At 41.9% G+C, this 26,562-nt stretch overlaps 1 protein-coding gene across 4 annotated transcripts in view; it reads right to left on the reverse strand.

The window, feature by feature from the left end:
• Positions 1-26,562, reverse strand: part of schip1 (schwannomin interacting protein 1) — a 44,814-nt gene that overhangs the window by 12,781 nt on the left and 5,471 nt on the right. The window contains exon 1 of one of the 4 annotated variants that reach the window (XM_042414137.1): positions 12,550-12,935. The exons of 2 other annotated variants lie outside the window; for them this stretch is intronic. In XM_042414137.1, coding sequence (XP_042270071.1) covers positions 12,550-12,579 — 30 coding nt within the window. In that variant the 5' untranslated portion in view covers positions 12,580-12,935. Of the gene's footprint in view, positions 1-4,474; positions 4,908-12,549; positions 12,936-26,562 lie in introns of those variants that run through there. One more of the 4 variants, XM_042414136.1, reaches the window with a different exon arrangement.

Below are 26,562 nucleotides of genomic sequence, written 5' to 3' on the forward strand. Positions count from 1 at the left end.
TCAACTTTAAAGCGTAGTTTTAACAGTTTGACAGACCACACACACTGCTCACCGTTATGTTCTCAAAGTGGAAATGGCAGTGGTAGTCAGACACTTGTTAAATTAACTGTCTGAACAGGTCATTGGTTTCACTTCCCCAATCAAAACAAAAAAAAAAGTTTTTCGTCTGCCATCGCAAAAGCAGTTAAAGTCATGCCATTAACATTATGAAACACTTCTTTGTTGTGATTCACATTTCATGCTCTATGGTCAGAGGTGAAAGATGTTTAAAGAAATGAGGCGGAACACAGAGCATATGGCGCTGCAATGATTTAAAACGAGAAATATTTCATACACTGCCACTGGTAAGCTCATCACTCCTCAAGGGCAACCTAACTACTGCCTTGGGATAATATTTATGATTTATATATACATGGATACATAAGGGCACACATTTACACAAGGCCACAAATTACATGTATTCGTGAGAACAATCTGTTAAATATAGTGCTCGATATGAATCAGTTATACTTAAATAGACTAATAATAGAACTGTGAGAGAGTCAGGGTGAAATGCATCACTTCTGCATTGATTAGACTGGTAACTTCTCAATCACATGATTATTTCATCATCAGTTTCATCATCAGTTAATCAGTTAAATGTCTTGTTTTGTCTGACAGCCATAGACATTACATTAACATATTCCATTTACAATCATATAAAACAGAGTAAAGCATTTTCTGTGTTTTTGCTTAAAAATGGCTGAAACTAATATCAAAATAGTTGCCAATTAAGTTTCTGTGTATTGACTAGTCGATTGAACACCTGATTGTTTCAGCTCTAAATCACACAATCAACACTGTAACACATCATTACATTCTCATAATAAGTAGGTGAAATAAAACCCTCAAAGCACCACCAAGGCAAAAGTTATCACTGGATTAGCAAATAGGACTGCATCTCACACCTGCCTGACAACAAAACTTCCTGTCTTTGTCTAAACATCATCTGTTATACAGCTCGCTTGTGTTGTTTGTCTGTGTCTGGGTGGGCTGTGTGTGTTAAACCAGTCATCATAGCAGCACCATAAACCATTTAGAAAGGTGTGGAATACGCCACTTACGGTTGGACGTGCGAATGGGTAGTAAATACAAGCTCCTCTTTTCACTTCTTTTTCTTCACGCTTCCTTTAACATCCATACTGACAGCTCTACCTCATCTTCTTGTCTTTTTAAATCTCATGTGCTATCATATCAATCTGAAAACATACCTCTCTCGCTGGAAGTAAAGCAACAGATTTCTGAGTCTCTTAAATACAAGAAGCAATCTGTATTCCTTTGCTTGCCTTGCAGGTGTGACTTTTCTATTTCAGTTTTTGGATGAATTAGGTGCCAACCTTGCATGTCACATGCCTTAATCATAAGCTCTCTGCTCTTTTGACTGGGTCACCCATTCAAACTGTTATGAATAAGTAATCGTAACCTTTCCCACTCATTTCCCACTAGCGCTCTGGTGGGAGATTTGCAGAAGTCTTATAAAATCCTCAGACGGCAAATTGTCTGAGTGCCTGTTTCCACACGATGATGACATGGAAAATTGCTGGATCCATTACATTAACATTTTAATGTGCATGTGGGGAAGGGAAAAGAGAGAGAGAGAGAGAGAGAGAATGAATGACAGTCCTAACCACCTCCTTCACTTCCTAGCCTTGAACACCACAGCCATCACTGTCCAAATTAGATTGGGAGGAACACAATTAGGCTAATTTGTGTTTTTCCTCAAATTCACCAGGCAATTTCCTCTGTTGAAAAATGCTTATTGATAAAGACATTTTCTCCTCCACTCTGCATTACAACTATTCATTCATGGGCCTGGAGGGTGATTTAGCCCTGGCAATGGACGACGGGGTGCTTGTTTTGAGCCCTCAAATCTTCCCTGAATATCTATATTAGAGAAGGGAGATGAATTTAATTATCTGTGCTAACAAAGAGCATCCTCCCTCGCCCTCCCCCAAATTGCTGGCTCTTGTGGCCAGAAATTGTTTAGTGGTTAAGATCTGAGAAGAGTATGAATGTGTGCATGTCTCTGCATGCCAGTGGGTTTCCGTCCTCTGCTTCTCTCTGATTTCAGTCTCCTTTTTTAGCCTTCCTTCTGTATCTTAAGTTTAAAAAAATATTAAAATGTGGAGGAGGTCCTTTAAAATGTATCACCCCTTCATTTATTAATATTTCTTCCCCATTTCTTCTCTTTTCCCTCCATTCCTCTCTAAGTGCTCTCCTTTTTCCTGTACAATGGAGGCTTTTCACTGGTAAAGACCTCACCCCCTGGTTGGAGACAAGAACCCGCTGTTCATACACGCACACACACACACACACACGAATACTAGGTCTTGTGAGCACAGGCTATGTGTCTGTTTAAGTATAGCAACAGTGAAAAGTATAACATTACAGAGTACCCGAATAGGACTGTGAATGTGGAAAACAGTTCAGAGAGCTTTTAAAAAAACCCACATTAACTAGTTGTCCCTCTCTCCCTTTCTTGCCTCTCTACGTCACACCCATTGTGGTATTGCTGTAATTTACAAAAATATGGAGTCTCCAAATGTCTTTTTTGGAAATCTGCCTGGACCTTTTAATGAAAAAAAAAAACATCCACTGTAGAATGGTCATACTGTGTGCTATGTATCTTTTTGTGAGGCAGGTATTGACAGGTACACTGCCCTCGACCTTTACAGGCAAAAACAAAGGCTTATAAGGCAGACAAATTTTTTCAAATTTTACTGACTTCAAAGGTAATCTGCACTATTTCTGTATCACTCAGAGTATTTCTGACACTTTCACTATAAACTTTGGGAGTTTTTCTTTCTGGCAAGACCTAATTCATGCATATAGTCACTGTAGTTCAGGAGCTACAGACAATTTAATTTGAGTATTTCAGTTTACTTTTTCTCCAAAATAGGGAGTGGAGTCGAAGAGGTTAAGGTATGGTTGTACTAAGCGTGTATGTGTCGGTTGCTGTGTTTTGGCTGTGTGTGGTGTTGAGAATCCAAGCAGAGGACAGCTTCACACTGATATGTTTTCCAGGTCTGACAGTGAGCTGCTGCTGAGCTCACAGCTTTACAAACAGATACAAGGTCACTGTGTCTTCTCTGTGTGTGTGTTTTGACTGTGCAGTATAGTCTCCCCGTTCACACAGATGTTCTTGCAGGCTTTGTTTACTCTAAAACTGCATCAACTTGTACATATTTTTGGAAATGTAGAGTGAAGTCTGTGTATATTCTTTTTAAATATACAATCTGAAAGTCTACAGCCTCTCCGTGGAGGCTAAAAATGTGTGTATGTAAGATCCTTCCTCTTTCCGTGTGCTATCTGAGATCTGTCTATCTAGGCAGTGCAACATTCTATCCCAGATAAGGGACCTGACCTCTGACCCCTCTTACAGTTCAGCGGCAGGTCAGTAAAAGGCTGTTCCTGTCACTCAGATTGGAGGAGAACAACTCAGCAAGTGGTAGAAAGCTGTGAATGTGTGTGTGGTGGTAAAAGAGGTGGGGGGAGGGCGATAGCGGGATAAAGGAAAAAATAAGAATAGGGGGGAGAATGACAAAAGAAGGGAGGGGATATGGGGAGCATGAAGTGGGTTTAGACAGGACAATGGGTCTCCAAGTGACATCTGAGCTTTCTCTCTGCGAGAGGGCCAGACGATGGATTTGTGGGAAAAGATTCAGTAGAGGAATCTGTTTTTATACCCCCTAAAGAATGAAGCAGATTTAAGTTACTCACAGTATTATGTCATAGCACTGCCACAAATATCTAAGCGCTTAAACACCCAAACTTAAACCCAAGCATTACGTCAGCCTCGGTCTTTGGGTTGTAACATATTTAAAGCCTGAAGTATAACATCAAAGTAAACACATTCACGTCCACCTCTATTGACTACACAGATATGTCAGTGAGTCCTCAGCGTGCAGCATTTTCGATTACGTACGCTTAAAGGATTCTTTGTAGAAATAGCCTGATATAGCTCATTCCTACATGCCAATTAACCCTATTGTTTTCCAAAATCTATTAAAAACACATAAGCAAGCCACACTTTTGCACTGAGAGACATGGTCCTTCATTATCATGAACATGAGCACTGAATTTATTTTGAGTCAGTCCCACATAGACCATCCTGCTGCTGTAAATACTCAGCAGTGCACCAAATAAACATCTGAAAATAGTCCCCACACACACACAAAAAAAGCACAATTTCCTGTTTAGGTTACGTTTGCTAGAAACTACAGTGCCTAAGGGATTTAGTGAATTATTTAGCCTTTGAAAAAGAGAAACTATATATTTATGGCTCGCTTTCAAGCATTCAGTAGGAACCAATGGGCCACAAACAACATATGAGGAGTTTTGATCTGTATTAGATAAATATAGATTACCACCAGATTTCTCCTGAAAAAGTTCAGCTTGGAATATGACACATATAAACAGCAACATGGTCCTTTACCTCTTTGTAGTCGTCACTAAGGTAGAGGCCGGACGCTTGCCTGATGACATCATCCACTCCACCACAACCATCCATGGTATCCAGCGCCTCCCTCATCCCTCCCTCCCTCTCTCTCTCTGTCTTCCTGTCTTTTCCTCTCTACTCCCAAGTCAGTAGGTTAGTCCAGACCCGACTCCTGACGTTGGGTCCAGTCAGTACGCATCATATTCCCCGCCGGCTCACCCCTGCCATGATCTGACACACAGCCAGAAAAAATCTACTCCTCCACTGGTGGCTTCTTCCTGTTCCTCTCTTACATGTTGTGACATTCATTCATTTCCCTGCACTCTCCTTTGGGTTTCCTCTGCTGTTCTGCCTCTCCCACAGGACTGTGAAAGCACAATGGTCAGAGGTAAGGCCCCTTTAGACCCTCCCTACCTTCCACCCTCTGGTCAGGGCGGCCTCTCACAGCCAGAGAGTGCCACAGAGCGAGGGAGAGGGAGAAATTCACTCTGGTGTTTTTTTCCGTTTTCACGCCCTGACGTGAGGGCAGCAGCTGCTCACAGCCAGTTTGGAAAGAGACACCACAGCGACGGGATAGCCACAGTGTGTGTGCGTGTCTGTGTGTGCATGTGTGTGTGTGTGTGTGGTTAGATGTCTCCTGGTGTGTCTGGAGCCTCTTGTCGTATCTCCTGGACCCAGTCTATATTTATTTCAACCTCTATCACACCCAGGACTTGTTCTGAGTTTTTCCTTTTTAAGCTTCCTAACCCTCTTATCTAGAATGGCTTACAATTGTGTGAGAGAATGTAGATTAACTTTCATATCTCAAGTGAAACGAATGTGAAAAATCTGTGTGTTTATGTAACAGAGGAGGTCTTGTGCTCCCTCCCTTGCTGAGGTAAAAATAGTGCCCTGTCTGGACTCCAAAGCCAGCAGCCCCACAGCCCCGGCCAGCTAAATAAACCCTGACAGAGCACAATGGACCATTAGTCTGGCACGCACATACACACCCACACCCACACCCACACACACACACACACACACACACACACACACACACACACACACACACACACACACATACACATACACACACAGTCACCACTAACTTGAGCCTTGTATCAATGACTTACATTTTCAATCTGAGCTCTCCACGGTGTGTAATGATCTCATCTTTGCGAGACGCTATCGACCCGTGACTCATATATTTGTCATAGCCGCCCAGACAGAAAATTATATCCACACATGGCTGCAGAATCATATTGCCTGGGAACATGACTTCACACAAACACAAACCATCAACTGGTTACACAGAAAAATGGAAGGCGTGACAGGGATTGTAAAACCATTATTATGTTCTTATGGATATGAACCCATAATTCATAATCACCACATCAGGGGATCACATAGCCAACATTTTCAGTGTGTAATGAATCAGTGGAATGCACTTTAGTGTGGACTGCAACTACTGATTATATTTCTTGATTGATTAATCTGTTGATTCGTTTTAGTTAATTGCTAAATTGTCTATGATATCTATTAATTTCCCAGAGTCCAAGGTGACATATTCAAATTGTTTTTTGTCTGATGAACAGTTGAAATCCCAAATATATGTCAATTTAAAATGATATGAAACACAGAAAAGCAGCAAATCATCATATTTGAGAAATAAAAGGAGTTGAAGAAGAAGTAAAACTAATCATTTTAGTACTACATTAGTGTATACAACTACAAAAGCAGCAGGTAGGGTATCAAACCTCACAACAGACTACCGAAAACTGGTCACTGGAAGCTGGCATCAAGAACATCGTTGTTGTTCTCATTCTTGTTCAGATATTTTCAGATTTAAATGATAATTTTGCTAGATTTAGACTCTATTTTATATTTTTATTCTTGTATGTCCCACTTTAATTGAGACAAAATTAAATACTACTGTAATGCATTTGAGAGCAGTAGATTATTTTGTCAAGCAGAAAAAAGGGTTTTGTGTAGAGCTGCAACCATTAGTCGATTAATTGATTAGTCAATGGACAGAAATGAATCGGCAACTATTTTGATAACCGATTAATAATCCTTTAAGTCATTTTCAAGCAAAAATGCCAAATATGACATCATCAATTTCATGACATCAGCTTGGGCTCTGGGAAATTGTTTTTTTTATATTTTATAGACCACAATGATTAATTGATTAGTCAAAAAAAGTAATCAGAAGATTAGTCAATAATGAAAATAATCATTAGTTGCAGTCCTAGTTTTGCAAAAACATTATACAACAGTACTGGCAATTTTCCAAAAATATCCAGCTCTCATACTATAATAAGAAATGTCTAATCTTCTCCTTGGACACTTACTTTTTATTTATATACCATACACTGGCATTTTGTTCTATTGATTACCAATTACCTGCAAGCAGTAATGATACCTGCATTGCAGATGGTGCATGTCATCCCCTATTCGAGGCTACGTATAATCAATATACACATGTTCAAGGCTTGCTGCAAGGTGAAATGAAAAATATCTAATACCTGTCAAGTTACTATAGATATAAACACGCTAAAAAAATAACGCTCTTTTAAGCTTTGGAGAAATACGCAAAACCTTAACCCTGCCTGCAAGTGGAGCAGGAGCTGTTTCAAATTTCTATACTGTTTCCGTCTTTTTTTTAAAGCATCAAAACCTCCACCTGTGGACTGATTCAAAAGATGAATCATACTAGACAGTCAGAGATCTAATGGGAAGACAAGGATATCAAATAAGAAATAAAATAGCCAGCCAAGGACAAACGTATCTAAGGAAGAGAACGCCAAGTGATACACGATGAACATGAGTCACATTCATCTGTTCCTCTGCTGAGAGAGAGAGAAGATAGAAAAATAATCAGACAGCTGGGGGAAAAAGCATTTGCCTGACAACATCAAAGCTCATCTGAACATGCATGCTCCACTCCAACACACACACAGGGGTTAAATGAAAAAATAGGAAGTAGGTTTGATTCAGTGTTGATCCCTAAGGATTATGGGTAGAGTACAGCGAATTGTTTGGCTCTCTCCTGAATCCACCCACGCTGGACTGCTGCTGCCGGGGACAATATAGACAACAGACACACACACACACACAGGCACACACAAGCCAATAAAACTGGTGTTAGTTGTGTGTGAGAGTGGCCTGTTTGGGGCTGAAGGGTGGGGCCCGCTGGTTCTCTGCTTCATTACTGAGGCTGACTTCATAGTGAAGGTGAAGTCACTGCTGATTCAAATGGGATAGGAGGTAGAGAGGGAAGGGGTATCTTGGCTACCTGGGCATGAGAAGCAGGCAACACACACATACACTTACAAACGTGTACATGAATATATTGCCTCGATCACAGTTCAAGACCAAAGACTGAGGATACTTTCAGCTGACTATTTGAGACAAACACACTCTCTCTCAGACACACACACAGGTTAATTCCTCTGATGTAGATGATGGCTTGACTGTCAGGTCAGCTGAGAGAGCGAGAGAGGGAGAGATAGACACATACAGACAGACACAGAATGGTGTATTGTTCCAAGTGAACAGAGGGTGACTGTGGGAGAGTGGGTTCCTGGCACCTCCTGTAAGCCTGGCATCCAAGGCCAATGGCACTGTGTGTGTGTGTGTGTGTGTGTATGTGTGTGAACGTGCATATGCTTGATACGAATGCACCTACACTTGCGATGCCCTCGCTCTTTCTGTCAGTCCCGCTTCATGCTTGTTTATGAGTTCCTGTATCTGCAAATGCATGTGTGATGTTTCTGCATATAATCGTGTGATATTATAACAGCATATCACATTTCCTGCCACATTTGAAAGGAACACTAGAGACTCAGATCCGATCTTATTTTGGAAAGAGGAGGAAAAGAATGGGGGCTGCTACCATAGCAACGTGGTGAGAATTTCTCCATGGCAATGCTCTGTGTTCCAAACAAATTGGGCTGCGAAAGGAGCACGGGGCGGCCCATCGGGAAGTCCGTTAACTCAAACACACTGTGTCATAGAGGCCAGTGTTTGAGGGAGCTTTAGTTTTGACAAATTATGTACTATGTGTAACAATTTTATTACAAATAATACTTGTGTCTTGTTAAATCTGTGTAGGTACTAGAGGTAATAGTCCTCTTCTTTTCCAATCTGACACTGGTTAATAGTGCTCTGGACAGTCCTGAAGTCTACATCAAGATAAGCTGTCATGCTTACCTCAATAACATTAAATGGAACAATGACTATTTTAGGATTTTAGGATTTTTAGGGAAGGCAATGTCAGTCTATAGGTTGGTCAGTCCACTGTTTTGGTCCGGACTGTACTATCTCAACAACTATTATGATGGATTGCCGTGAAATTCTCTGCAGAAATTCATGGTCCCAGGAGGATGAATCAGTTTTCTTTGTTGGTTCCAAGACAATGTGTACCACTGTGTTTGGTGATCCACGTTTTTCTCCTCTAGAACCATGAGGTTCAAATTTGTGTTTTTGAGTGAAATGTCATAACAACTACTGGATGGATTTCTATAAAAATTGTAGTGTAACATTCATATCCCCCTCAGGATGAATTTGTATAAACTTTTGTGATCTCCTAACCTTCAATCTAGTGCCATCATCAGATCAAAATGATAATTTCTCTAACCAAAACTACAAAACTAATGACATTCTCATTAGTCTCAGCTAGACCTTGTATTTAGTGCTATTTAGCAAATGTTAGCATGCTAACATGCTACACTAAGATGGTGCATATGGTCAACAGTATACCTGCTAAACATCAGCATGTTAGCATTATCAGAGTGAACATGTTAGCATGCCGATGCTCAAAGTACTACTGTGCCAAAATACAGCCTCACAGAGCTGCTAGCATGACTTGTTTAAATATGCATGGCATCATGGCATGATGTTTCTTTTTCTGTTGTCTCGCTACTGATGAACTTCTGGTTAGATAACAATGTTTGTTAGAGTTATTTACAGTTTAATTACATGGGTTTTAGACCATTTATTGGATATCAATAATACCATACATTTGGTTTACTGTCAACCCTCAATTCTGTCATTCTAGTATGATCCATCAGCGGTATCTACTGTGCTGCTAGTCCTCATTTATAATTCATTAGGCCACACCTCATACACTGTTACACTGTTCTGACACTGGAGCTCTCCTTCATCGCTCTGCCAGCCAGCTTGAAAAACTGCATGCACTTGTATACACATATGGATAACATAAATACACATACTTTCTCTCTCACACACACAGACATACATATATACACATGCTGTGTGTGACAGGATCCAACATTCAATCAGAGTTCCTGAGGCCTTGGCAAGCTGACAGTATTCCTACGGCCCGAGATGACATACTGTGGCCAAGCGGATAAATCTCACCATCACCCTTCACCCTGCTTGTGCTGCTGCTGCTGCTGACAGCAAAACAGCTCCACCGGATTTATAGATTTACAGGAGAATCTGAAAACAGGATGACATATTGAGACCTCAGCCTGTAGTAAACACAATGAACAAAAGCATGGTTTCAGCTCACTTAAGCACTTAATAAAATGAAATGCTGCATCGAGATGAAGGAGATGGCTGCAGACAGTAGATTGGCTGATGATTGATTGCTCTTGTGATATAATGATGAGCATTTTATTTTGTCCTTTTTGCTCTCATAGTTTATTTGTAAAATTGATCCATGATGCATCTACCCTTCCTGACAGGGCTTAAATCGATGGATGGTTTTTGGTTGACTACGGGTCAAATGGTCAATTTATTGGTTTTTTTGGGTCAGCCTGAGACTTAATTGGCTAATGGTTTTTGACATTAAGTGGGAGGGAGCTTGCCTTAACATTACAGGGTGAACAAACAGGGAAGGACAGACGCTTTCCATTTCCTTCCACTACTTTTCATCCTTTTCTCATCTCTTAGCCACCAGTAGCCAAATACAGTAAGATGAACACCACACCTTACTAAAAGTGGAGGAAAACAGCGCTGTTGATAACCAAAACAAAGATTGCCCCAAGACATAGACTAGACTGTCCCAGGAGACAAACGGAGACACAGGGACAACACCCTGCCTTCACCACTCCTTGTTCACTTTATTCCCTAATTAAACCCTTCTCTCGTTCCCTCATTAATCCTTTCTCTTCCTCTAGTCCTCTGTTCTTTCCCCCATCACCCTTTACTTCTTCCCATCCTCCGGTGTGTGTGTATGTGTGAGGGGCGCTGTCTCACTGCTGGTTGCCAGGTTACCAGTCTAATTGAGGGGCCTCCAGAGAGTCGCTGTTATCAGAGCCAGAACCCTCTGTTCCGCTTACCGCTGCTCTCGTTCTTTCTCTTATTCACTCCATCTCTCTTTTCTGGTTCACTCCTTGCAATATGACAACTTCCTTCCCATTCTCCCACTGTCAATAAACTTTTTTTCAGCATCCTCCTGAATTTTCATTCCCTAGATTAAACTGGCGTCGATTATTTTTTCCATTCTCCCTATCATGTATAATCTCCGTCTGCTCAGAAAGCTGCACGCCGTTCTCATCGCTCTCTTTCTACCCATCTCTTGCTTCTCTTTACTCAGGCTGTATAGTCAATACTTCTTCTGCTACTGTTTCATCTCTGCCTTTCATCCACTATCTCTACACTAGCCCTTCGGCATGTTATCTTCACCTCTTTCCGTCCATCTTTCCGTTGCTCCATCTAGCTTTTATCTACACTAAACACGGCAGGAAATCCTTATCCTGTTACACAACCGCTCTTTCACTCACCCACAGAAAATCCACCCTCCTGACATACAAATATGTAGAACATGTACCAAGATTAATACAAATTATTTGTTAAATAATGTGAGTCGTTTTCTCACCGCAAAAATCCCAAACTGGAGGCCTGAGGGCAGTTTATTAAATCCTAAGCCTAATCTTGAGCTTTAAGAGGATGTGAATGGAGCTGACAAGAGATCAGCTTTTATAACTGTTGATAATGCCAGGGAGGTGAGTGCTTACAATTGTTAGCAACCGGTTTGAAGCCCTTCAGCTACGCTAAGACAAATCCCACACAAGAAACAGCAATACATAGATCACTCTCACTTTTTTTTCAAACGCTGTTCCATTAAACCCCAAAGGAAAGTCACATAGTTGGAGGACAGAATTAGGACTTCCAAGTTTCATGTTGCATGTTGATATCACACCCAAAAGGCCCATCCACCCATCTCTTTAGAAACCTCATGTTTCTTTCTCATCACTTCCTCTGCAGCTTTTCCCTCCCTGCTTCTGCACTTGCTTCTCCCCATCAAAGAAGCTCCATCTTTCCCCCTCAACGCCTCCCCTGGCATATTCCGCTCGTCTCTTTTGCCTTTCATCTACCTCTCTGCTTGTTCCCACTCTCCATCTCTACTGCATTGCAGACTCTCTTCCCTCGCAGAGCTGGTTGTAGAAAATCGGATGTACAGCTGTGATGTGTTTGCTTTCCTTTAATCACGACTGCTTCATCCCTCCCAATTCCTCTTTAGATAAAGTGGGACACTGCTGTCACATGTACAGGAATTACACACACAGACACTCATAGACATGAATGCACACACAAGCACAACCCCTCCAAGCAACTATTCACATTTAAATCCTATTTTTCACCACGCTGTCCGAATTTAATAATTAACGCATCATCTACATGAAACTCAGAGCACAGAACACATTTACACACACACACACAGAGTTCAGTCATGACACCAAAAACTTGCACACCTCATCGCCTCCTTTGACAGGGATTGATGAGGCTGGATGAGGAGGAGGTGGAGGGGAGGTAGGACATTATTCCCTTGAGTCAAGTGCTCTCTTAGCAACCAGCCAGCCATCAGATTCACAACACAATCACGTAACACAAAAGACAGCTCCTACATAGGTCTGAGTCTCCGCAATGACACACAAGTCCAAAGCTGTGCAGCAATTTCTTAGTTTCAATATGACATTTAAGGATTTATGATAAACTGACAAAATATGATAGTGCCACAATCAGCCAAGCTAACACCAACAACAAAATCACAGCAGCTTGTGTCAAAATGAAAAAAAAGACATTAGCAATTAACTTAAATGTCATCTAAATCTGAGAACTACCTGGTAAGAACAGTTTTCCTGGTGGACCATCCTTCACAGCATCCTAGAGCGGAGCTGGCTGAGCTGGGAGAGCTGGAGTGGGACTGGGATAAGATTCCCAGCCCTGCAGTGGTATTCCAGCGGAGAGGAGAAGAGAGGAGAGGAAGGATCCCGCCCTGCGCTTGATCCAACTAACAAAAAATCAATCACCACTTCTCCTGCTTGCCTCTCCTTGCCATTCAGTTCAGTCTTCACTGCTTCTTTCTATCTCTGTTTTCTGCTTGTTTTCTGGTCTGTCTGTTTGTCAAAAGAGAAGGGCAGGGTCTGATCGCTGCTTCCCCAAAGCCGAGAGAGGGAGGGGAGCGAGAGACTGGAGGAGGGGTGTGAGAACGAGAGAGAGAGAGAGAGAGAGAGAGAGAGAGAGAAAGAGGGAGAGAGGGAGGGGAGCAGTGAAAAGCAGAGTACACTCCCGGTTGCCTCTCTCTGTCTGGTTTGGACTGAAATGGGGGAGGAGCTGGTGGACTGAGTGTATGCAGAGTTGGCCAGTGGGGAGAGGGGATGGTGGAAAAAGGAGGGAGGCAGGGAGGGAGAGAGGAGGGTGGCGTGGGTCAGTGTTGGGATGTCATTCTGCTGTTTCATATGGAGTCATGCCAGACAGGGACACAGAGACAGGGGAGAGGAACAAGGGCAGAGGAATGACTTTAAATCTTTAACCTTAATCTTAATCCTATCTGCACTGCATGAATAGTCAACAAAACAAATGATGCAATGCTATAAAGTCATAAAACTAAAATAGGGCTGGGTATTGAACCTCAAGTATCAAAAAGCTGGTATTGAATATCTAGTAATGTTCACTCATTCTTTGACAAGATAGTTCCTGATTCAAACTAACATTTTGCCCGTTTTAGACTATTTTATTTAGATAAAGATGTCTCACTGATGTGTTTCTCTCACTGTGTAAAAGTATACACAGTATTTGGGCATTGCATGGTATGCACAGCTTCCCCTGATTCTTTGTCTGTCTCTTTGTGGGATTATAATCTCGTGATGGCAGATGGCCTGTCTGTAATCCACACACAGGCCAACCTACTCACATAATCCTTTCTCCCTTCTCCATCTCTTCATCCATATCTCCATCCTGGCATCTACCCATCAATGTTATAAATCAGATTCTTTGTTGTCTGATTTGTCTGTTCGTTTTGATCTCACTGAGACTCTCTCCATCTTGAGATATCAGCATTGGGTTGACAATTGTAATTATCAGAGAAAAATCAGAGAAAAGCAGCAAACCATCACATTTGACAAGTTGGAAACACTGGCATTAACAAAATACTTAATCATACATAATCACAATGAATCACTTACTCAAAGATGTTTGAAGTTTCTATTAGAGTTCTGCATCTCTATTTTGCTCCTCTATCAACGCTCCCATTAAAGCAGTGGAACAGCTTTGCACAAGAATGTGACATCCTGATGCAATTAAATCACACATCTGTTTGAGTTTTTGATGTTTGTCTTTTTTGGAAAGGTACATACGCCTCCTGTTATCTCATCCTTCCTCTCTGGCTAGATCTCTCTATCTGATATTGATGTCTGCTGGGTGACGCTGCTTTTCCCGATAACACCACTCTTGGGTTTAATGACATGGAAGTGGATCGATGTGCTCCCTGCTCTGATCTCTCTGCTCAAACCCTGCACATCACTGGCTTTGCTTTGGCCTGCCGCATGGTGCCCAGCTGGAGCAGAGTGGAACGGTGCCAATCCTGCCACACTAACCTTGGATATAATTATCTGTGCATGACGTTGGCTTGTGATAAAGTTGTTTCCTTACACTGGAGGCTACTAACTGGGGTTCTTAAAAGAACTCTTAAGCGTATACTGAGTTTACAGGCATACAGTAAATGAGGGGAAAAACAGTAAAGCTTAGTGAGAAATGGCAGAGAGCCGGAATAAAAAAGTGGCTGCTTAAGTCACTCACCGAGTACTTTATTGGGAACACCTGTGCAATCTAATGGAATCCAATATAACAGCTCTGCCATTGATTCTACTTTTACAAAGCTTATGTATTTTCAGTTTTTGTTGACATTGTCAGAAAGGTGATAAGTCTTCTAGGGGCGGTTGTGGCTCAGGAGGTAGAACGGTAGAGAGGTTATTTTTTTTTCAATGCCATGTCCATGCTTTGCTGGACTGACTAATTGTCTATTGACTATTGTCCATTCTGGGCTACTGTAGAAACATGGCGGTGCAACATGGCGGCCTATGTGGAAAGGGTCGCGCTCCCTATGTAGATATAAAGGGCTCATTCTAAGGTAACGAAAACACAATGATTCTTATCTTCAGGTGATTATACACTAATTAAAACATACTTATGAATATTATATTCCATTTATACACAGTCCGTTCCGCTAGATGCCACTAAATCTTACACACTGGTCCTTTAATTGACATCAGTATGATGTAAATGTGACAAATTTAGCCATTAGCAAATTTTATCTTTAGTCGCTGGGTAGGTTTATGTTATACATTAAAAGAAACAAACCTAACAAGACTTACAAAAAGCAGACGATACAACATCAATGCACATGCAGCGATTGGTCAGGTATGAGGAAGTGCTCTTTTTTCATTTTTCACACATCTACTTTCTTCACTTTTTGTGTGCAGTGTAACACCATAAGTGCCTCTCATTTGTATGATTCATCGCATCTCTCCATTCTCTATGATGGCAGGCTTTTCAACCAGACTTAAGACTTTTGCCTGTAGATGTGGTCAGACAACACTTTGTACAAACTAATTTGTCTCAAGCATACCCCAACCTTTAGTGGGGCTATAGATTTAATGAGTGAAAAAAATCAAAATGGAAGCCAAACCCTGAAGTAGTGAGTCAATGATTGTGTGCACCAGTCTTGACAGCTTCAGATGCACTAAAGCCTAATGCCTTCCATTTCTGAACACAAATCCATGGTACTGATTTCTCTTTCTGATGCACATGTGCTCTCAGGCAGGCGCACGCATACACAGGAGCAAAAAGAAAAACATCTTTGATGTCCAACATCTGTGAGCCATGCTTTGATATAAGAAGCCACAGCAACCCCCTGTCTCTCCTCTATCACCATGGCAGCAGTCAGTCCAAAGACACCCCCCTGCTGACCTTCACACTGTTGTCAAGGTTACAATCTGAGTCACAGCACAGGTGGAGACTGAGAAAGCACCTCTTTATTCACAATATAACAGAAAACACTATCAAGAATGTATAATGTGCAATCCCTGATTCTCAAATAACAAAAAAATAAGCAGCAAAAAACAGACAAACTCCAAAAACTGTGATTATTTAAGTGGCCTAAATCAACACAGATGACAAATATTATTTAGTGAAGACAAACAGGCAGGCAGACCACAGTTTAGCCTCCCACACACTGGCCACATTATGAGATATTCCTCTGGGCTGAGCTGGGTGGTGTTAAATATGAAAACTGATAGGAAAATGAACAAAAGTGAAGAAAAGAGAACACTAAACATAGCTGTATGCTGATTCTAATGGCGGGTTTCAACAGTAGCATGTCAATTACGCCTGCTTAGAGTAGGAGAAATTGCTATTATGCGTGTCACTTTTGCTGTGAGGGAGCGTTGTAGTGCACACTGAGCACTGGAGCATCTCCTCTCATCCCGCACATCAAAACAACACTCATGTCAGCCTCTGTGTATTTAACTCTGCTATGTGGGTTTATTTATAGATGCAAACAGAAATAATGAATACTTAATCAAAAGTCACTGATCACCAAGTGAATAACATGGTAGTTCACTCTACTGTAACTAGTGGGATATAGAAAGAGCTGGAAATGATACTGTAGGTGGTAAATAATGCCCTGTGCCACTCCGTACAGCTCATGGAAAATACATGAATCTCAGTCATGCTGTGATGCCTCCTCCCTTTCTCTGACAAACAGCTTGCCCTCTCTCTTTTTTAGCCTCGTTGCCATCTACCCCTCCTTCCTCTTTCTCTCTGGCCTTTCAGTGTAACTACATTTGCTTTCTTTTCATTACTTTTCTTGATCGTCCTCCTCCTTCCCTCTCTTTCTCTCTGCCTCCTTCTCCCTCTCCCTCTCAGCGGGAAGAGGGGAGCTCAGATGCTTTTAGCGAGCTGACATTTTGTGCCAGTGTAAAAACACTGCATAGCAAAGCAGGTTGGCTCAGTGTGAGGGCCAGATTCTGGCGGTAATGAGCTCGCTCTGACAGGGAGGAACTGATGTGGAAGGCCAAGGAGTGCATGTGTGTGTGTGTGTGTGTGTTTCTGTGTGTGTATATGTGTTTGTATGTGCTCATTCTTATGATCAGCCACCAGAGGTTATTCTAACGAGGACTGTATGTCTGCCTTTGGTGGTGGAAAGACTGAACATGCTGTGACCACCAGGCTGTAGTAAGGTTTTTTTCATATTTTTAAATGTGCCACAACAAAACTGTGTAGCCTACCAACTGATTAAATGAGTAGCTGACCACCACAGACACAGTCTATTATGAAACAGGAGCTGTGACACACAGTGAATAATAAGCAGCTAAGACATAAAACAGATATGTTCATGTGCCTCTTGATGTCTTGACTGCAGATACAAAATGGGGGAAAGTAAGAGGTAAATGATAAAAAAGTAGAACAAACTAACTTAAAGTTGCAGTGTGTAGGATTTACTAGCATTTAGCAGTGAGGTTGCAGATTGCAACCAACTGAATACCCCTCCCCCTCCCCTTCCAAGCCTGTAGGAGAACCTACGGTGGCTGCGAAAAACGCAAAAGGCACCAGCGTTTGGTTTGACCATTCTGGGCTAGAAACATAGTGGTGCAACATGGCGGGCTCCGTTGAAGAGGACCCGCTTCCTATGTAGATATAAAGGGTTCATTCTAAGCTAATGAAAACACGATTCTTATTTTCAGGTGATTATACGCTAATTAAACATACTTATGAATATTATATTCCATTTCTGCAAAGTATGTTCTGCTAGATGCCACTAAATTCTACACACTGCAACTTTAAAGCTGAAATAATTAGTCAATTAATTAATTTATTAATAGTATATCAATCTGCAGAGACTTTTCATGCAAAAACGCCAAGCATTCTCTGGCTTCAGCTTCTCAAATGTGAGGATACGATGTTTTTCTCTGTTTTATATCAGTGTAAATTTAGTATGTTTTGGTTTTCTGTCATTTTATAGACCAAAATTATTAATTAAGAAAATCATCAGCAATATGAATCATAATGAAAATAATCGTTAGTTGCAGCCCTAGATTAGTCATTTAGCTCGACAGAACAATGATCAGCAACTATTTTGATATCACTTTAAATTTTTTAGAAGAAACACGCCAAAAATTCCTTAGTTCCAGCTTCTCAACTGTGATGATTTGCTGCTTCTCTTTTTCTTATGTGATAGTTAACTGAATAGTTTGGGGGGTTTGGACTGTTATTAAGACAAAACAAGCAATATGAAGAAGTCATATTAGGCTTTAGGAAATTGTAATGGGTCTCAGGAGGGAAATTTAGTCATTTTCAGAGGAATATTGTAAATATTACTGACATTTTACAGGCTAAACATTTCATTAATTAAAGTTGCAGCCCTGCTTGAGTCTGATGGAATGATTATTCTTGTGTTATGGGTATGTGAGGAGATGAAAGTGCTCTGTGCTCAGTTCTCTACAGCAACAGATGAAGCTCTCAGCATGACCTGGCACCAAGTCTCTTTTTCTGTCTCTCTCTCTCACACACACGGTCACATGAAGGGCTTAGATAACACAAGAGTGAGAAACATGGAGACAAAAATACCATTGGTTGTTTACAGTCTGTGTGTGCGTGTGTGTGTGTATAGATGTGATTTGCACATGGCTTGTCAGTATTTTTAGCCCCGGTATAAAGACACCAAGTTCACAACCCATGTCTCTACCTCTCTCTCTCTCTCTCTCTCTCACACACACACACACACACACACACACACACACACACACACACACACACACACACACACACAAACACACACATGCTCTATAATTAGGAGCAGAGAAGAACAGTGTTTCATGTTTCAACTCCACCCAAATGAATGATCATGTCCACACAGGCGCGCACACACACACACACACGCGCACGCACGCACACACACACACACACACACACACACACACACACACACACACACACACACACACACACACACACACACACACACACACACACACACTCAGCACAAACACAGGCCTCTGCATGTGTGTCTGACTCAAGGCTTTATTAGACTCCGACTGCAGACATGAGAGGTGATGGATAGGAGTTTAAAATCCTTCACTACCTGGAAAACATAAAACCTTTCTCCGTGTTCTCAATTTTTCACTCTCCTTCTCTTTTTGTTACCCTCTTGAAATAAACCTTGTTTTTTCGTCTCCTTCTTACTTATAAAGCCGGCCTGTATGCGAGTGTGTTGCTCTGTGGTGACTGTGCAGTATGAGGACTGACACGGAGCTATAACATTAGAGGCTGTCTCCTCACAGCTACATAAATCCCCATTTCCTCCACAGCACGCTCTGCCACTCACAGCCTGCACCCCCTCTTTGATAGTTTTCATAGGGTGGAGAGGGGGAGGCAGGCGGAGGGGAAAAAATGGTCTCCTGCTGTATTTTGGCTGTGTGAGAACATTAGACTATAATGCTTCCTGACAGCTTGAGGAAGAGGACAATTAGCAGGGAACAGGAGTGGGAATGGTAGTGAAGGACAGGAGATGTCTGGAAGAGAGAGGGAATAAGGAGGAGAAAAAGACGAAGGTGGAGATTCGCAACTGTGTAGTAAAATGAGTTGGAGACTTGGTATGAGTGTGTTCTGACATGCATGCCAGATTCGATATAACGCGTACACAATGAATCATGGGTGAATGAATAAGAGGAAGGGTGTGTTAGTGATAGTTTTTGTGTATCTTTCAGGATGATCATCCAGACTAACTGTAGTGGAATGTTTCACTGTAAGCTATCCCTTTCTACCTAAAATATTGTCATTTTATCTCCCATCAGAGCCGCACCTCCGTTTGGTTTACCCTAGGGCTGGGTATCTGTACTTGATACCTTCAAGGTATCGACCGAAATAACTGAGTACCAAGTAGTATTGAAACTTCTCCAGTCAAACCATACTTGCATTCGATCCTTTTTGTACCCAGATGTGGTAAAAAATGAGTATTTGTATGGTTTTGCTAGCAGTCAATCACTGCAAGCATTCTTTGATTTAATGTGACGTGTGATTGCCCCACTACCGCAGGAGCTACAACCCATACAGTCTGTGGTGATAATACTTCATTGTACAATTTTGTACAGTTTCAAAATGTATTTGTGTAAAAATAATTTGGATGGGGAGGAGTGATGGCATTTCACCCAATTGATTGCTTCCATTCATATTATGGGTATAGAACGAAGTAGAAAAAAAAGGTATTGAATGAAGTACTCTATTGGTATTGGTATCACTTTAAGGGTACTGGTATTGGTACTGGTATCATAATTTTTTAAACAATACTCAGCCCTAGTTTACCCACAACATGCTGGCTTGCCTTGGTGACATCATTCTGGATCATCAAACACACCTTCGACCCCAAGCAACTGGATGGGAAGCAATATTACTCATCAATACAAAGGTGTTCGTGCGTTTCTGTGTTTGTTTACAAGTTTAGAGGAGGAGTGGTTGTTATGCAACTGATCAAACTGTACTTTGACACCAGATAAGAGCAGTTTAGAGAGTACCACTACTGCTGAGGCAGAGATTTCAACTTATGCCCCTGCACTATTTCTATGACCTTTGTGTTTCCACTGGTTACAGTTTGTATGTTTCAACAATACATATATGGAGCTATTTCCCTATCTTTATTCAAGAGCGTGGTATATCAATTTGAGAGCATAATTTATTGATTTCACATTCAAATTTTGTAATATTGTCCCTCAAAACCCTGCCCTCGCACTCAAATAGCCTCTGTTTGCGCTTAGATGTGCTCTGTTTCTGCTCAAACTGTGTGCTTGCACTCAAATATAATGTTGCTTGCACAGATTTCCCGCGCTCCAGCTTCAGCTCTTCTCCTCGCACTCAGGCTGCTTCTGTGCGCTCGTGGAACTTCTGCTCTCAGATTGCTTCTTTGCTCTTGGATTTTTTGTGCAACAACCCTGTCAAAATCCCCCAACCAACAGAACACCAGGTTTAGTGTTGACCAATGAAATGACTCCTGCCTCCTTGTGGGCATGTTCGCTTTACTTCTTAGATTGTCCTATGGGCGGGTACTCTTTAACCAGGTTCATCCACTCCCGCCCCCCAGGGCTTTATTAAATGTACTTCCCTTGCTTTCTTTACGACTTTTGGAATAAAAGGACGGTTAATTTATACACAAGCACCTGTGATTTTTACTATAGTAGCTGCATACAGTATTATAGTAGCCACATAGCACAGCACCCGCCTGTTGGTGTGCTGGAGGAGAAAACGATGTCACCTTCATCATAAACGTTTCTATGGTTAAGCCCGTGTGAGAGTGGCGAGATGGTCGCTTGAACTTGAAAATTGAAGTAATAAGCGTAACACGGATCCACAGTTGTAGTTTTACTTCTTATTAGGACCCACAGTTGTAGTTTACTCAGGCTGGTCAGCAGCTCCTCCATCCAGACTGCTGCTAGTGCAAAGCCACTGACACACTGTTAGGTTAGCCCGTTAGCACCTGCTACAGCCGATGTTAGTGAGGAAAATAAGCAAAGCAGCTTGCAAGCCAATTAAATCTGTATCTACGAAGCTGTGTGAAAGTTAATCAGGGATCCTTTCTAAGAAATTGAACAAAACTAGCTGATGTATCATCGCAGACAGGTGATTCACTCAACACTAATCAGCTAATAAAACCGTCATAAAAACTGATTTTAATCCCACTGCTTTGGTTGTTAAACTGTCACATTCACACCAATATGAATTTGAATTATGGCCACAACATGGCGTTTTGGCTGCGGGTGTTTTGGCCACTGTGGCGCTGTACAGGACTGCTGCCGAAATGGTGAGCCAGAGTAAACTTTTGGAAAAACGCAACCCGATGAACCTGGTTCATCAGGTACTAACTGCCCGTACAGGATGCTCTAAGAAGTAAAGCAAACATGCCCGCAAGGAGGCAGGGGTCATTTCATTGGTCAACACTAAACCTGGCCTTCTATTGGTTGGGGGGATTTTGACAGGGTTGTTGCACAAAAAATCCAAACAAATGAAGTATAGCAGACAACCTGACTTGTCACACTGACTTCATTTTTTTCAACCACAGTTAATAATCACGGGGTTAATGCTAGGCTTCTCAGTGATGAATACTCTTCAACAACACTAGTATATATCTTTAAGTCCAAACACTCCAAGCAGACATGTTTGCATGTTGAAACAGAAACAGTGAGAGAGCTAACTGACTGTTCAGCCTTGTGAATCACTGATTTTACCCATTTAAGGTAGTTTGTTATTAAGTTCTGCCTCTGCCTTTTCCTTTTTTCTTCCATGAGCAAAAGACCATAGACTGACAACACCGGTGCAAAGCCAAGCTTTTACAGTGCCAGACGCAACTTCTTATTTGACATATTCTCAATTTGTATTTTGAGCATATAACAAGACCTGTTGACTAGTTTCCTACAATGTATGTACATGCTGGTGGTCAGTTGCCAGTCACTTGTAGTCTTTACAGTACGTTTAAATGCAACTTTAACAGAAGGCCTGAGGTGACATACAGTACCAGTCAAAAGTTTGGACCCACAAGTGCGTCCAAATGTTTGACTGGTACTGTAGGTGTTATGAGGCGACAGAAAATCATTAAACAGTGGGGCTTTCTCATCACTAATACTTATAGCCCGGTTTGGTGTGTCAGAGCTCTTACTGTATGAACTTTCTCTGCGGCTCAAGGTAAAAGAACATTCAAAACAGGTGTACAGCACAAAACTTTGCTTATTTAAAGCAGGATTCAAATACATGTGCACTGCATATTTGATGTTTTTCTTTCTTTGCCAGAAAGTCAGAAAAGAGAATGCTACCAAGCAGCAACCCACATGGTGAGAGAGTCCTGCCAGCATGAACCTGCTCTTTGTTAGAGGGTCAACAGAGATGCATGGACAGATGTGCAGCTGTCTGGCTCTTTATGTTCCCGTCGCTAAATATTTGACTTTTCTGTTACATATAAACTCAAAAGACAACATGTGACAGCAGAGGAATGTAGTGCCCTAGGCTATAATTACATGTGGAGGCTTTTGCAAAACAATTTATCTTACTCAAGTTTTGTCTCAGTTTAACAACAGCGACATCACATTACATGTAAAATTAAAAAGGGTTACTGAAACTGGACAGAAAGCACATTTCTAAAATTTTTTTACAGATAATCATATTTTGCTATACCTGAGTTAAGTGCCCGACTTGCTGTGAGGAATCCAAGGTTAAGCTGAGATGAAAAATACTCCACTGATAAAAAAGGGAAAAACATCTACCAACACTGGCAGACTGTCAGAATACCACGAGAAGAAAAAGATATCCTCTGATTTAGTGACGTGAGTGTGTTCATGTGTGTCTGTGTGTGTGTGTGTGAAGACTAACAGGAGGAGTGCCTGACTCTGAAGCAGAGGCGGTGCAGTGTAAGGAGAGTGTGTGTGTGTGTGTGTGTGTGAGCTGTGGTGTGCAGAGGGCCGGGCATGTTTCAGCTGGTACCGGCACACACACGAGGAGCAATGGTTCAGCCTAAGGGGCTGAACCAGACACTGGAGCCTCAGAAGGCGCCGGAGCCTCAGAAGGCACTCTCCACACCTGGTTAAAGCCCTCTGTTGCCTCCTCCCACTTCCTACCCATGTATACGTTGACGATCTACTCCTCCAAATTCCCTCCCTTTTTGGCATTCAATCAAACACAACTCTGACCCCACATACCTCCTCTCACCTTCCTCCTCCTCTTTTTGATCCCAGCTATCATTCTCTATGCCCGGAGGTTTCGCTACTCTTCTGAATTCAGATCTCACTGCTTTGTTTTTCCTAGTCAGGACCCAAGTCCACTGTGACTTCTTTACACTCATTGTTATTTATATCCACTATCCACTTCTCAAACCCTACAATTTCTTCCTTCTCTCCTACCTTTGCTCTCTCTCCCTCTACGTGGCAACGTCTGAGTACTGAGCGAAGGTAATAGTTAGTGGAGGGTGCGTAAAGTTCAACTGCTGAACTCGTACATAATCACAGAGCTGAGAGTGGAGAGAAACAGAGAAACCTCTCTCCGCCTTTGCTCTTTTTCTCCAACTTCTCTCTGCATTTTTTTTTTCTTATCCCTTTATTTTCCACAGCCCTTGAGTGCTTTTCTGGGGCAGTGTCCACACTTCTACCATTTGGTTTGGCTCTTGGCCTTTTTTACTGTTCATATGGTGTGCTTAAGAGACGCTTTCCTATTAAGTAGATACTTGTCGACCTGACAGCTGAAAAAAAGGTAAAATTGTCACATCTGCTCTAACAGCACAGAACACACATTTAGAAGTTGTCCAACTTTTTAAAAGGTGGATAAACATATACATCTCACATGTAAGAGAAATCAGCATAATAGTAGAGAATTTCTAATCATATTAGGTCAAAAAATCCCATTCAAATGCGCCAGATGGAAATAAATAGATCCAGTCATAATCTGGAAGCCTTTAAACATTGACAACACTTGAGTAAATTGTCATGCAGTGTGAAATGGTGAGATTTCTGCAGACAATATGTGGTAAGTGTTGCCAGGTGTTTCACTGGTTTAGGGGCAATATACTTAATGTTTGTACTGTAGATATGAATATATATGTATATATATATATAATATGGATTTCACAGATGTCTTGAGGCATTAGTGAGCCAATGTGTGAGCCCGCACCTGAGTGAGGAGTATTTGAGTCAACTGGCTGTTTACAAATTTCCTTATATGTGTGTGTGACAGAGAGAGAGAGAGAGAGAGAGAGAGAGAGAGAGAGAGAGAGAGAGAGAGAGAGAGAGAGAGAGAGAGAGAGAGAAATAAAGCTTGTCTCTTTAAAGTGGGAGTGGTGCTGCAAGTCTCAGCACAGGCCCTATCTTGATAACCTCAGTTTACCCATGGGGTGTTTTTAAATTGTGTCTGGGTGTGTGCATTCTGAGATTCAAAAAAGTAGCCTTCAGGCATGGATATTTTCTAAATACTTTTTTCAGTATGCACCTTGGAAATCATACAGGTAAACTTCTGAGCTGTGAGCGAACCCCCCCCTTCTTGGCCTCCTTCACCTCAAGACCTCGAAACAATAATATTATTGTTTACCTTTCAGGGCTGCAGAGCTTAATGAAGGGTTAGGGGAAGTGTTACCCCTGACAGACTTGGGTCCCTGTGGGCCCCTCTCTGCCACGCGCCTCCAGAGTTCATAGAAACAAATTACAATCCCGTCACCATGCCCCTCATCCTCATGAATCCTCCTGACCCAACACCCTCAGCCTGCAGGCAGATGTTTAGATTATAGCAGCCAGAAACCACACCCTAACTAAACACACCTGCACCACTATGACTACTGTACTTCATTCATACAAAACTGGGCCACCGGGATAAAACACAATGCAAAATGCAGTACCATACAGTACCATTACTCTAAATGTAGACCTGCAGTGCAGGGTCACTGAACAGTGGAAAAACATTACCTCTACCAAGAGTGTTTTAAAAAATTTAAGGATGTAAATGAAGCCAATTCAACTTTTTAAAGACCTCCAGACTCTCCTATACTGTAACTCAGACAGGGGATTGTTGCCATGAAGATATGGACAGGATAACCAGTGTGCAGGAAAAGGTCTTGAAATTAGTGTCTGTGTATCCTGTCAGATGCAGTGAATGTGCCTGGTGTATCACTGATTTTAATTAATCGTATTAAAAAAAAAAAAAAATCTTAAGCACAATAAAAAGTGTGTGTGAGCCAAACCAGTCTCCAGGCACTTAGAGACCGGTACTGATTATAAGCCTAGAGCTTCACTGTGTCCCTTTGTTCAGAAAGCACAGATGCTTTTGAAGCTCTAGTGAAGCATGAATATCTGTCCCGCTGGACCCCAGCAAGATCCCAGACAGACAGACCCCTCCATACATGAACACACGCACCGTCTCACTGGTGGGTCCCGCCTGTGTGGATGCCTAAATATTTAACAACATTTTAAAAGCACCAGCCCCCCCCTTTCCCTCTAGGGTGTCTGCTAAGTCCTGCAAATGTGAGAATGAAGACTTTCAGATGCCCCCTGGCATAGAGGAGAAGGGGAACATCCATCAATACACTATCTATACCTTATCCTTTGCAGGGTCACAGAGGGCTGGAGCTTTTCCCAGCAGTGTTTCAGCTCCTAAATTGCCACTTGACTGCTTTTGTGCTTTTGTATTAACAGGTTAGAAAGGGGGTCAATACTAGCACTGTCCTCTTTTACTGTAGGGGGAGGCTCAGAAATGGAATGCAGGAAACCAAAAGGTCAAATTACTAATCGGGAGTTCAGTAACGGACTGTATTGATGTGATCCATATGACATAGATGATTTTGAGAGTGGGATTGTCCTGGGTATGAGCGTGTGTCTCTGGTCTTCTCTGGTATATCTCTTCAGCTCCCTGCTCAGGTGGGATTACACGGCTAATTCCAATTTCTTATCTACACAGGACCATCGAAATCTGAGGCCTGTCTGGGTTTTCCTTGTAATGGGAGAGACAGCTGGAAGTCTATCTCTATCTGCCACACAGGGCCAAGTCTATAGCTTCATGCACAAACATAGCAGTGACCAAGAATGTCTCTACAGTGAGAGAGGCATGTGTGTGAATTTATGTGTGTGCATATGTGTTGTAAGAAGATAGTGGCTCCATGTGGAGACAGAGGTTCTCTTTCAAGGGATTTTCCTCCACCCAGGTCAATTATATCACAGACCACTGCCTATGGAGAGAGACCAGACTTTCCCCAGACTAAAGCATACCAGGAGGTGACCTTCCCGTTTAAGACGGACAGCAGGTAATGAACATTGACACAAACACACAAGCCATGTGACCCT

Source organism: Thunnus maccoyii, chromosome 6 (assembly GCF_910596095.1).
Source record: "Thunnus maccoyii chromosome 6, fThuMac1.1, whole genome shotgun sequence".
In the NCBI taxonomy this organism is placed as follows: Eukaryota; Metazoa; Chordata; class Actinopteri; order Scombriformes; family Scombridae; genus Thunnus; species Thunnus maccoyii.